The sequence below is a fragment of the Aegilops tauschii genome, chromosome 1, assembly GCF_002575655.3.
Source record: "Aegilops tauschii subsp. strangulata cultivar AL8/78 chromosome 1, Aet v6.0, whole genome shotgun sequence".
Lineage (NCBI taxonomy): Eukaryota > Viridiplantae > Streptophyta > Magnoliopsida > Poales > Poaceae > Aegilops > Aegilops tauschii.
In genome coordinates this window covers 439,925,584-439,938,338 of record NC_053035.3, presented here as the reverse complement: position 1 = coordinate 439,938,338, position 12,755 = coordinate 439,925,584, and the positions used below count along the sequence as shown (strand labels likewise).

The 12,755-nt window shown below is 42.6% G+C and overlaps 1 protein-coding gene across 1 annotated transcript; it reads left to right on the top strand.

The window, feature by feature from the left end:
• Nucleotides 1-7,734: 7,734 nt before the first annotated feature.
• On the top strand, nt 7,735-11,139 carry LOC109756758 (O-methyltransferase ZRP4). Its single transcript, XM_020315594.4, has 2 exons — nt 7,735-8,618; nt 10,529-11,139. Exons 1-2 carry the CDS (start codon nt 7,809-7,811, stop codon nt 10,835-10,837), a joined length of 1,119 nt encoding a protein of 372 aa, XP_020171183.1. The 5' UTR covers nt 7,735-7,808; the 3' UTR covers nt 10,838-11,139.
• The last annotated feature ends 1,616 nt before the right edge of the window (nt 11,140-12,755 follow it).

The following is a 12,755-nucleotide window of genomic DNA, read 5'->3' as shown; positions in this document are numbered from 1 at the left end:
TAGTATTGTAGTAAACTTTTTCTACATATTTATTTTTCCACCAGTTTTCATTTTCAATTTATATCTTATCATGGCGATTCTTGATAATATTGTATAAATTGTGAGAAATTTTGTCACTTGACCAATTTGGACACTATAATATAGAAGCACTTGTCTATTTGTGGTTGAATTGGCCTGACTAAGTGATGATATATTGGTAGTTGGATGGACAAACACATAAAACAGGTTATCAGCAATCTACTAAAAACTAACTCTTTAGGTAGCCTTTTAGGTGTAGGTACGTGTCAAGTTCTCCAAGAAGCTTATCAACCATGGATGGCTAAAAAATTAAACTCTTTAGCAGAGAGTAGCCAATTTTTTATCATTAGAATACACATGCGTAAACTCTTACACGGGCTTTAATTCAGTAAGAAAGTATATTCCTGCTTTTGTTAGTTGTTCATCAAGTGACTGTACTAAACACAATTTTTACACATAGACATATCTTTGGTGCTTTTCAGGATAAGAGAAATTCCCTTTTCATGTTTGGGGAAATATTGGGCGTGAACTTTCTCATTGAATTCTTCGGGAGCGCGGGAGAGTTATTGATTTATGTCAAAACATGCCTGATGGTTTTGCATGTCATATTAGATGAGTGCAAAAAGGTTATCATAAATTATTATAGATCAACACGTCCAATTAATAGTCTGTTCCATGGGTTGCACAAAAAGATATAATATTGTGTGTACCTAATGAAGTCTACTACCCCAAGTTTGCATTTTTTTTCTTTTCTTTTGAGCCTATTTATACATGATAAAGATCAACACATGGATCAAGTTTTGACAAAAAATGTTAAAACTATTACATAACATATATAATATGGTGAGGTAACTCAACATCAAAGGATGGGACCGAGTCATGCGATCTGATCCGGATTTCAACCCATTAGGAAGTCTTGTAGATTAGATATCATGTGGGTAGATCATGATAAATTAGATCACGAAGAGGCTATAGGGAATATTAGTAACTATAAGGACGTACTCCAAATTACATGGTCCGAATCTTTAAAAAAAATTTAAGATGTTGTAATTTAGTAAAATATCAGTAAGACAAAGGATAAACATGGCAACTATAGGATCGCTCTAGTGCAGATGTTACTCAATGAGCAACATGTACGATGGTTACGACGTAACAAACTTACATAAATAGATTTGAAATATCAAATAGAAAATATGCCTTATATGCAAAATGTTCTCTTGTAGGAATAATAGTTTTGACATTTTGGTTAAGTTGATCCGTTCTTCTTTTTCTAGAAATAGCACTTCCCTAGTCGATCATTCACCATGTCTTCATGAATTTCGGATAAGCTACATGTGTAGATGGACAATGTTATGAATTGCACTGGAGTTAGATTTTAAGGGAGTTTGTTTTAGGGGCAAAAGACATCAAATGGATAATTAACTCCAAGACTTACATTATAGTTGAATTATGCTTAATAAAAAATGTATTATTCGGCTTTGGATGCACATTGATACAATGTCTATGTACATTACTCTCTGATGACAAATATACTGTCACGTTTCTCTCTAAAATGTATTTATGTTCATTTTATAAAGAAATATTACATTTAAGTATTACAATGATTGTGATCACGGTCAAGCACGGTGGTTACATCAAACTAATAGCTCAAGAAAATTTACCGCTTGGTTCTACGATGCAAAAAGGGTCAACATGTTAATGGAGATATTATTTGGTTTCATGCCCTGATCTTGATATCCCATATTTTTCGTCCTTGGTACAATAGAGAGATGTACTATATATTTCTTCTTCTCGTAACGTATTGAAACTAATTATGATTTTTTTTGTACTTTCATATTTATTTAATTTCGGCTGTAAATATATTACCACTTACTGCATCATTTGATGTAAAATATGACTACCTGAACTCAGTGAAGTCATGGTTCATTGTCCGAGTTATATATGATTGGTTAATATGCAGCTTAATCCATCGGAATCTTTTAAACGGTTTTATAATTCCATTAGGGACCATGGACAAAGAGTTTCCATGATCACTTGTAAACTTATTGCCTTGTAATTATAACTTTTCTTGCTTACCATTACTCCCAACTGCAATCTACATGCATGATAATAATTGTTTCCGTGCCATGTTTTAGTCAAAATGTTTGTTTTTTGGTAGGCACGGTGTGAGAGATTTCCGACCAATGATCAATATAATTGTTTACAATTACTTTTTTTATTGTACACTATGTCTGTATGGTGATCTTCCCACCTTAAAATCAGTGAAATAAAAATTAATATCACAAATGAAAACTACTCCCTCCAATAAAAGTTAAGTGTCGCAGTTTAGAACTAAGCTTAATTCAACCTTAGATCAAAATTGAGACACTTATTATGGATCGGAGGGAGTATACTGTAAATGTCAATGATGCCATTTTTGTATTAAATTTATCTTGCAACTAAGAGTTTGAGTACAAATAAAATAAATAAATAATCATTATTACCTATTTTCGTAAGGCAATTATATTTAATACAATTCAATGTTTCTTCTAGGCTTAGGGAGTTCTCGTGATAGAAATTGCTTACTTGAACCCCTTTACATGCACATCGATATGTCATCAATGTTATCCCCCACGCAACATGCTGAGACAAATTAAAGGGGTATAAGAGCAAGTAGCATACCTGCACAGAGTCATGCATGCGTGCTTGCTTGCTGCCTATAACACCACGGTGACAGTCATTGCTTGGTGTGTCATCCAGTAATGCCCGAACCTGTTCAAAAGTTGTCCCAACCTCAAAATCATGTTGGCCTCTCCTGGCTGAACCCTGATACTCAAGCGACTGCGAAGCCACGCAGCAGTTCCTCTCCAAACATGTTGGTAGTACATGATGGCGCAAGCAGCGAACGACGGCCGCCTCGGCCATGCAGCGGTCGAATTCCTATACTCTTGCATCATCAGTTTGAACCATCGCAATATGTCCACGGATTTCCCTCATGACCCTGTCGGCTAGGCTCGGAGACATGTTACAGGACTCCGTGTTTCTGAGGTTTCGCAAGCTTCGGTTTCGTCAATCGAACAAAAGACAATGTTGGAGGATGCATCGTTGTCGTCGATGAAGTTAGCTCTTGACCAACTTGTCGTGGCCGGCGCCAGAGTGCGTGCAGGCCGTAGATGAAGTACATCCTGAGGCTTCGATCTGGAATTGGAAAACAACCGGCTTGTCGGTGGGTTGGCACTGTCAAGAAAATGAATGAGAACTTGGATAATTCAAATAACTGTTCAGATATAGTGCAACCTACTTCCTTTCAAAAGCAATTAAGTGCAGCAGTTGGAAATATTAAAAAACCAATATTAATATGATGAAACACATGCACTCCTACAAACTACTACCCCTATTGTCTATGGGTCACGCTAATCTAATTTACATAATAGTATTAGTATGTACAGTATGATGGAAATATTGGTTCAACTCTTATTTCATACAAGAGAAAAGTCTATTTCGACATGCAGGTATAAAATATAATACCAAAGCATAGCGCTAGTGGTATTGTTTTCGTACCTTGCTCAACCAATGCGAACTTGCAATTTTTCTTTCCAACTTAATTTTTAGTTGGCGTTGAAGTTTACAGACATAAAATAATTAAAAGCTGCCATATACTTAAGCAAGAACTGCAATATAATTAAATATCTGTCATCTGTAAACCTGTTGGTGAGGTCCGGGGTAACCTCGCCCACGCACTGAGAGCGCTCCGGGCATGCACGGCATGCGCAAGCTGGCTCGATGCTAGCATGCACGCCTGATGGGTTACTTTGCCCATATTACTTTTGGCCGATTGTTACAACGTACTGAGCTGGATCTCTACCGGCCGGAGACACACGTACAGCAAGCAGGTCGATTGATCTTTCATGCTGCTAGAAACGCACACATCGCATGCACGTGAAAACACCGGCTGATTCTGCAGAATTGCTTGGGACCCGTGGCAAGATAACAAATCTGGCGCAAACCTGAGTAGATAGGATTGGACGAAGAGCTTGGGAAGATCTCCAAACATGTTCCTAGCGGGTGGAGCCTGAGAGTAAATCTCTGGGATATCCAACATGAGACTGCTGATTGTGTAAGGAAGATCGCATCGAACTGGCCGGCCGCCTCTGGGGATTGCTTCCAAACGATGGTTATCATGAATAGAAAAATAGGATGTATCTACATTGGAGAAAATAGGTTTTGAGGGTTAGAGCACGCGGATGTATGGGAAGGGCATTGAGGTTTTTTTTACGTAGGTGAGATAACTTATTAAGGGCATTGGTGGGTAATTTTTAATCTTTTCAATCCAATGGTAGTGCTTGTCTAATCAGTTTAAATTAACGGACAGATGTTCGTAATTATTATGGGATTTTCTAGCCTAATTATCTTTTTTCTGGTAACCCCGTAAAGCACTTTTTATATATAAATAGATGAGACCTGCACTGTGAAGTCTAGTCTCTTTCCTTCTTCCAGATCTCATTCGGGTGACAACCTTTTCATGTGTATATAGATGGAAATTTTAAACCAGTGATGGTTTTTTCTAGAGCATGAAAACTTCCATGTGTAGCATGACATTCCCCTCTGATATAGCATGTCAATTACTGAAAACATGTGTGGCAACTTCTCTACGTAGCATGTCATTCTTTTCCTGCTTGTAGCATGACAATTCACTCTGTCGCAGCATCACAATGCCTGGACAGGTGTGGCAACTTTCTCTGTTATACCATGACAAATCTTTTTCTATAACATGTCAATCCTCATATGCTAGCATGCTAATCCCTGAACATGTTTATCTTCTATAGCATGGTAATTCTCTCTGCTACAGCATAACAATTCCAGCATGGCAATCCGTGATCATGTGGCAAACTTCTATGTTGTAGCATGACAAATTTCTAAACATGTGGACAACTCTCCCTTCTATATCAGGGAATTCTTCTCTGATGAACATTTTTCATGTTCTAATATTTATAGCATGATAATTTTCTTCCCGCACAACATGGCAAATTCTGAACATATGCCAAGTTTTCCCTGTTGGAACATGACAATTCTCTGTTCTGGTAACATTTTCACATCATGCCAATCCTCAAGCAGTGTGTGTGAAGGAGACGAACGAACCATATTACCAACCATCACGGCCGCATACTCCCCATTATTTTTTTCATCCATTATGAATGTGCCTTTAAGGTACTCGTGCATGGAAATTACTGAATTATAAAGGCACGAGTGCTTTTTTAAGGCGCTCGTGTGATTCAATAAAATATGTATCTATTTGTATTTCCAAATGAAAGAAGAAAAGGAAAACATGTTTTTCTTGGATCCTTCCATAATGAACCATTGGTCCATATGTAGTGTAATTACAGAAGCATATTTCATTATTTTAGCTAGTGAGACTTGGGACATTTCATACATCTCCACAATTTGCATGCCAAGGTATTGGAAAGAGTTCTTTTTTTACTAGAGGCCTCGGGGTTCATTACCTGTCATGTTAATTAACAAAAAATGGGCAAAACCCATCACAAACCATCCACTGTGAAGATGATCTCGTCGAGGCATTGGTGTCACCCTCACCATTACTCCTCGAGCAAGCGACTCCAAGTTCGTCGCAAACGATTGACGACCAAGCCCACAATGCAGAGGCCATGAGAATGTACATGAAGCTCCCCAAGCAATCAACCACATGTGTTGGTGACAATGCAACTCCAATTCTGACGGTGAGCTAACGAAGAAAAACTATTCCAGCTGATACTGTGGAAGATCACACAATATGTCACCAAAAGAAATAAAATTATTTGCAATGTTCGTCGTACATTGCTTGAGGATTGGACAATGAGATCATGGTGAAAAGGAAATGACTCGCGCCTCAGAAAAGAAAAGATAAAAGGAAAGAAAATGGGAAAGCTTATTTTATTCAGTTATATATATACTCCTGGCACTAGGCCACTAGCTACGTCATGGTCGATAACCTAGATGGCGTCCATGTGTGTATTATATTAACCAAGCATCCCAAAAGAGAGTCCTTCCTAATCTCTTTACGTACGATGCTTACGTTGACATAACCATATATAGTACCCATCACGCGGAGCACGAGGTCGAAGCGTAATTTGCTGATGTGATTAAACTGTTTACAGGTTGCAGCGGTGAGCTCATCTATTTTGTTCTTTAATGTTTGGAAACATTTTTATGTCTTGGCACACTTTGGGGATGTTTCGATTTCTTTTAGAAACCATGTGGGAAACGTGATGGCGACAAATTTAGCAAGTCAAAGTCAGTCAACAACCAAATCAATTTCGGATTTACCCTTTTAAGGCACATTTTTGTGAGATTACTCCTTTCTTCCTAGTTTATCAGGCGCCCACATATTTCGAGAATTCCCCTCTAGTTTATCATTTGTGTTGTTGGTTAACCCACTGCATATTTTGAGATTGGTTCATTTAATCAGCTCAAAATTCACACTATTTTGAGTTAGAACGATTTTGTTTTATTTTATTTTATTTCATTTCGTAAAAATACCTTGGAGTTTGCTCATAAGTTCATGGTGGCATTATCCGAGTGATGGAGGCATATGCATGGAACAAGGACTCACAGACTCCATCCCTCCCTTGATGTGCATGCGGCATTTTTGTCGAGTCAAACACGGCTCTAGACCTAGTAGGTCATCATCTGGTGCTCGATCTATCACGGCATGGCAGCAAATGGCAGCATGTATGATCTCAAGTTTGGTTTCTTCGGTGGTTCTCCCGTTTCACTTTTTTGTGCTCCCAATCTTTCAAGGGTGGCTCGGGAGGTCTTTCAAAACTTACAAGAGGCTAGTGCAATTTGTGCAAATGCGGTCTTTCATAGTTTCTTCATTGTAAGCTTGAACAAAAGTCGAGATGCAAAAGATAAAACTAGAGCCAATAATGACTTGACTTGATTGAACTGGAGATTTTTGTTGTCCTTCTGTGCTCTAGTATACTCATTTTATTACAATTTTTCTAATTGATGAATGAAGTTAGATCTTGATTGGCGAATGAGAACTTGACTCGAAGTATGTAGGAACATCATAACATATAAAAATTAATGATAAGTAAAGCCAAGGATCAAAACAGAACAAATCGACATATAAAATAAAAATAAAGAAAAACCTGAGGCCATCTGCATTGCACATGTTTTGCGATAGTATCACCACAATCCTTCCGCAAACTTTATGATGTAATTCACCCATGAAGCGACATGTGACCTAACAAAGGACGCAAGACTCCAAGAGAACATCTTCGAGAAGGAAGTCCCTCGTATGCTGATGTTGACTAGTACATTCACAAAGTCAGACCTAGGGCTATTGCCCAAAAGCCGAACTTGGAGCCAACATCGGACAGGACGGGAAAACAACGTGCACCGTCTGATCTCTTCCTCATGGTTTTCGAGGGAGGTGAAATTATGGATTTTCACCCGGAGAGAATGTAACCTCGGTGTCAATGGTCAATGCCACCATCCACCTCTCTACCAGCCTGCTTACATGGAGTGAAAGAACTATCTGGCCAAACGAGAATTCTTCTTCATAAGAGAAGATGTCACCATGTCGCTTCCGGTCCACCTATGTTCAATCTTCAGTAATATTCTATGAGGGAGGGCTAGATTTCGTCAATCTTAAAATGCAACTGCACTTTCTCGTGATGAATATTAAAATCGGAGCAAGATTCAGTTCATGAGTGGTGACTGGCAGACTATTTAGCGAGCAGTACCGGCCGGAGATCTACCAACAAGTACGAAGAACGAGCTAAGAACAACCACCCTGCACGTAGCACTCCATGGCGCTCACCGGCGATTACAAGCTCATCAGCACCGACGACATGCTCCAAGGCCACGCCGAGCTCTGCATCCACGCCTACGGCTTCGTCAAGTCCATGGCGCTCAAATGCGCCATAGAGCTCGGCATTCCCGGCGCCATCCACGGCCACGGCGGCGGCGCCACGCTCGGCGAGCTGGCCACTATTATCGCGCTCCCTCCCTCCAGGCTCCCGCGCCTGCGCCGTCTCATGCGCGTGCTCACCGTCTCGGGCGTCTTCTCCGTCCAAAACCAGCAGCCGGACGACCCCGCGGGCTGCGCCGCCGTCGTCTACGGGCTCACTGCAGCCTCCCGCCTCCTTGTCGGCGACGGCGAAGCATCGTCGGGGCTGCCCCGCCTCGTGTCCCTCATGGTCGACCCGAACCTCACCGCGCCGTTCTCCGGCATGAGCGCGTGGTTCATGGACGACGAGCAGCCGCGCTCCTTCTTCGAGATGCACCACGGCGAGGACATGTGGGAAATGGCCGCGCGGGACGCCGCCCTGAGCAGGACGATAGGCGACGGCATGACCGACGACAGCCGCTTCGTCGTGGAGGTGCTCCTGAGGGAGGGCCGCGCGCGTGACGTCTTCTCCGGGGTGCGCTCGATGGTCGACGTCGGCGGCGGCACCGGCACCATCGCAAAGGCCATCGCGGCAGCGTTCCCGCACGTCGAGTGCAGCGTCCTGGATCTCCCACACGTCGTCGCGGAGGCCCCCGCCGACGGAGAGGTGCGGTTCATCGCGGGCGATATGTTCGAGCACATTCCCCCGGCCGACGCTGTTCTGCTCAAGGTAATTTCACATGTGTTCCATACTTTTTTTTACTAACTAAGTCTTTTAAAAGATTTCAATATGGATTATATACGAAGCAAAGTGAGTGAATCTACACTCTAAAAATATGTCGATATGCATAGATTGTATTGAAATATCTAAAAGGAAAACGTTTCCACCCGGCGGACCGGTCGAAGTTTGGGCCGGTCACGCGCGGGCCTTGCGATAGCAAAGCGATTCGTGGCTACGATTAGTCCCCGCCCAGTCGACATTATCCTCTCGCGGGGGTCGTCTTCTCCGCGCACGGCGGCCAGGGCAACAACGAGGGTTGCGCAGGGGGTGACGCTAGGGATTAGCGACGGGATGGGCGCGTGCTGGGCCACCCGCAACAGCGCGGCGGTGGTGCTGCGTATGGCCACAATAGATGCGGCGGGGACATCGCCAAGATGCTGGACCTGGACGATGGGGAATGGCGGCGGCTATAGATGCTTCAACCACGGGGCGGCAAGTTGCAACGATGAGAAACGGTGCTACGACGACGATGGTTGCGACGAGGTGCTGCAACCGCGGCGATGGTGGCGACGAGGTCACCAGAACAGAAGACAGCCGATGCTGGAACCAGTCACAACAAGTGTTACAACCAGCATGATGTTTTGCTATGGTCTGACACAGCATGACCCCGGCGGCCTCAGGCGGCAATGTGGTTTTCGCTGGAAACGGTTACACCAGATGCTTCAACCGGCACGGCGATTGCTGTGACCGGTCACATCTCCCGACGGCCATGGCCGGCGATGTGGGTTGGCAAGGCTTTTGTGCTACAACCAACACCGGCAGATGCTACAACCGGCATGGGTTTTCGCTGCACCAGTCACTGCATCGCGCCCGGCGACGATGGCGGCGATGTTCGTTTTGCTGCAACCGGCTTTTCAGATGCTACAACCATACATGGCAGTGTTGGAACTGTGTATTTGCGTGGGTTACGACCTTTTTCAATGGCGGCCATGACGGCGACTAGGTGCTGCAACCAGGCAATCCATTTTTGTTGGAACCGACCATGGGAGCTGCTACAACCGGAGACGACCGCGGTTGCCATGGCCATGGTAATTTATTGGGGGTGCTACAACCGGCCAACTAATTTGCTGGAACCAGCAATGGCTGTTGCTACCGGTGCCCGACACGACGCGGGGGGGGGGGGGGGGGGGGTCTGTTGCCGACGACGAGCCAAGTGGCGGCGATTTTTGGTGATACGATGATGGAAGCTACATCCAGGGGAGGCTGTGATGGGGGCATACAGCACACGACGAGCGGTGGCGGCAGATAGCGAGTGCGAGATGCCTTGCTGCAAGTCGAGGGGGTGGGGCGGTGGCGGCGGCGGTGGCGCTGTAGCGTTTCGCTCGGTGAAGAAAAAAGGAGAGAGCGAGCGCGGGGGAGACGACGATGCAGTTTTTTTCAGGTACCAGATCCAACGAACAAAAGTTGTTGCATCGAAGGGCTAGGAGGCGACCGGCCGAAACTTTCGGCTGGTGCGCCAGCGCCTAACAGTCGCCTATCTAAAAAGACTTATATTTAAGAACGGGGGAGTAGTCCGCATGTGTTCCATACTTGCATTGCAAGTTAGTACCTAGCTACTGGTATTAGTCATTAATCATTTTGCGTAGAAGTACTTTTTTTTTCTTGTTAATAGAAGCTTTATTTTTCTTGAGGCACTAATGGAGGCTTTATTGACTGAAAAACGTCAAATATGGTCATACAAACTCATAGAGCTTAGACCTGACCTTTGCATACCAGGATGACATGCACATATGCATTTTATTACCGAGGGCACACGTGACACTTACGTGCTTGATTAAGTTGAAATATTGAATGCACAAGCCTAGCTACATTCACTTTGATTAAATATGCCACATCATATCGATATTTTCATATTGCAGTCAGTGATGCACGATTGGCGAGACGACGAGTGCGTCAAGATACTGCGAAGGTGCAAAGAGGCAATCCCTTCCAGAGAAGCCGGAGGGAAGGTGATAATCATAAACATGGTGGTTGGTTCTGAAAAGTCGAAGGGCAATAGTACTAAAAAGGAGGAGGCACAAGCATTGTACGATCTCTTCCTCATGGTTTTCGAGGGAGGTGAACGAGAAGAGCACGAGTGGGAGAAGATCTTCTTGGAAGCTGGATTCAGTGGCTACAATATCATACCTGTGCTAGGAACTAGGTCCATCATCGAGGTCTATCCTTAACTAAACACCATATTTGCTATGCAGTCTTGGTAAATAATGTTCAAGCTTTGTAAGCTAATTATTGGCTATATTAATTTATGGTTTATATATGTATGTGCACCGCATGTACGCCTTACTTGTCCTTCAAGTTTGTACGGGTTTAATTAGCTCAAATTAGCCGGTTTTCATGTTTGGGTCGGAGATGAATGCACTCATTTATGTATCTTGGAGCGTATGCATGTTACTCCAAATTGTTTTTCATCAGTGTAATATAGATGTGTTGATAATATTATGATGACCCCCTTATATATTAATTATTCATGGTATTTATCAGTTTTTGCTGCCACGAATTGACACACATGACGAAGGCAATATCATTGAGATTTAACATATCAATGCAAGGCAACATATATGTTGGGAATATAAAAATAAATCTTATGTAACTATTCTTGATTGCTTTCTTAGTTACTTCGTTGAATTCTATGTGGTCTCGCCTTCATCGATCTTTGATGTGATCGGGATGCCTGGACTAGTGGACAAGAAACTGCTAAGACACAAACAGGCACACGAGAACAAGATGCAATCCGAATAAAGAGCTAGATTTCAAGCTTGTACCCAATTTGAGATGGTCGTTTCAATTGCTTCTCCATAAGAGTTAGAAAGATCTCTTGGTAACTTCAATGACTGCGGTCGATGAATGGAACCAAACTTTCGTAAAAGATGTTTACCATATGTATCATCGATTTCTTTTGTACATTGTCACTGCAATAAGGTTACGAAGTGGGAAAATATGATAAGAAGAAACCAAACTTTCATTGCAAGGCTTAATTATCTAAAGCTCAAGTTGAGTTTTCATTTTCATCACTGGCCACGACTATGTAATAACGACATATCCCGACAGAATGGATCCACATGACATTAATAAGAACTAAATAGGTAATCAAGCATCATGTCTTCTAGTTGAGATGCATGAAAGGGACATATAACATTCAAGATGCTCATGTATAATATATATTAATGTTGTATGTAACCCTTCTATATATTTATAAGCAATGAGTAATGATATAGAATAAGTGAGAGTAAACTTAGGATGTGCTATATATTATGTATCAATATTATTTTAACCAATTCTATATAAAAGTTTAAAGGGCCAAGGTTGTGCTATAAAATAAGTGAGAGTCAATTTAGGATGTGCTAAATATTTAACCCTAGCTATACTGGAAGATTCTGGTCATCATGATTACGTGTGCAAGTTGCAACACACTCTCTATGGACTTAAGCAGTCTCCTCTATCTTCTTATGCTTGCCTCGGTGATAAACTTCATCGTCTCGGCTTCTCGTCCTTCAAGGCAGACACCTCATTTTTGTATTCTCTTGCAGAGGTGTTATTACCTTCATGTTGGTATATGTCGATAATATTGGTATCGATGCGTCAACATCACATGTTCCTACAAAAAAACTACTGGGCTGTTAATTGTCTTGTTCAGTCTCTCTCTCGGTTGCCTTTCTAGTCAAGGATTTTCGCCAGCATGAGTATTTCTCGGCCTGGAAGCAGCTTATAGTTTAGGGGCTTCTTTTTGAGTCATGATAGGTATGCACCAGATTTGCTTCATCGAGCCAGTATGAAGAATTGCAAAACTACTTCTACACCAATATCCGCAGAGGAAAAGATGGGACATGATAGTGGCTGGGCCCTTGGTTTAGATTCCACCATTAAATACATATCACGGTGTGTCTTCAGGTTAAATCCTTATGATCTACACTACTCTTCAACGGCGGAAGTTGCTATTCTTCTGCGTTGGTTCTACCACTACTAGGAGAAAGCCTACTAGGAGCGCTGGAAATACCTACAGCAGTAGGCTGGGGCAGCGCTACTGCTAACGCACTACAGCTAAGTTGTAGCAGTAGCGCTAGTGGTAAGTATGGTTAGCAGTAGCGC

Bases quoted from the DNA above. Each gene is read 5' to 3' on its own strand.
- LOC109756758 (XM_020315594.4), top strand. From the start codon at position 7,809: ATGGCGCTCACCGGCGATTACAAGCTCATCAGCACCGACGACATGCTC. The intron at 8,619-10,528 runs GTAATTTCACAT...TTCATATTGCAG, and splicing joins CCGACGCTGTTCTGCTCAAG to TCAGTGATGCACGATTGGCG.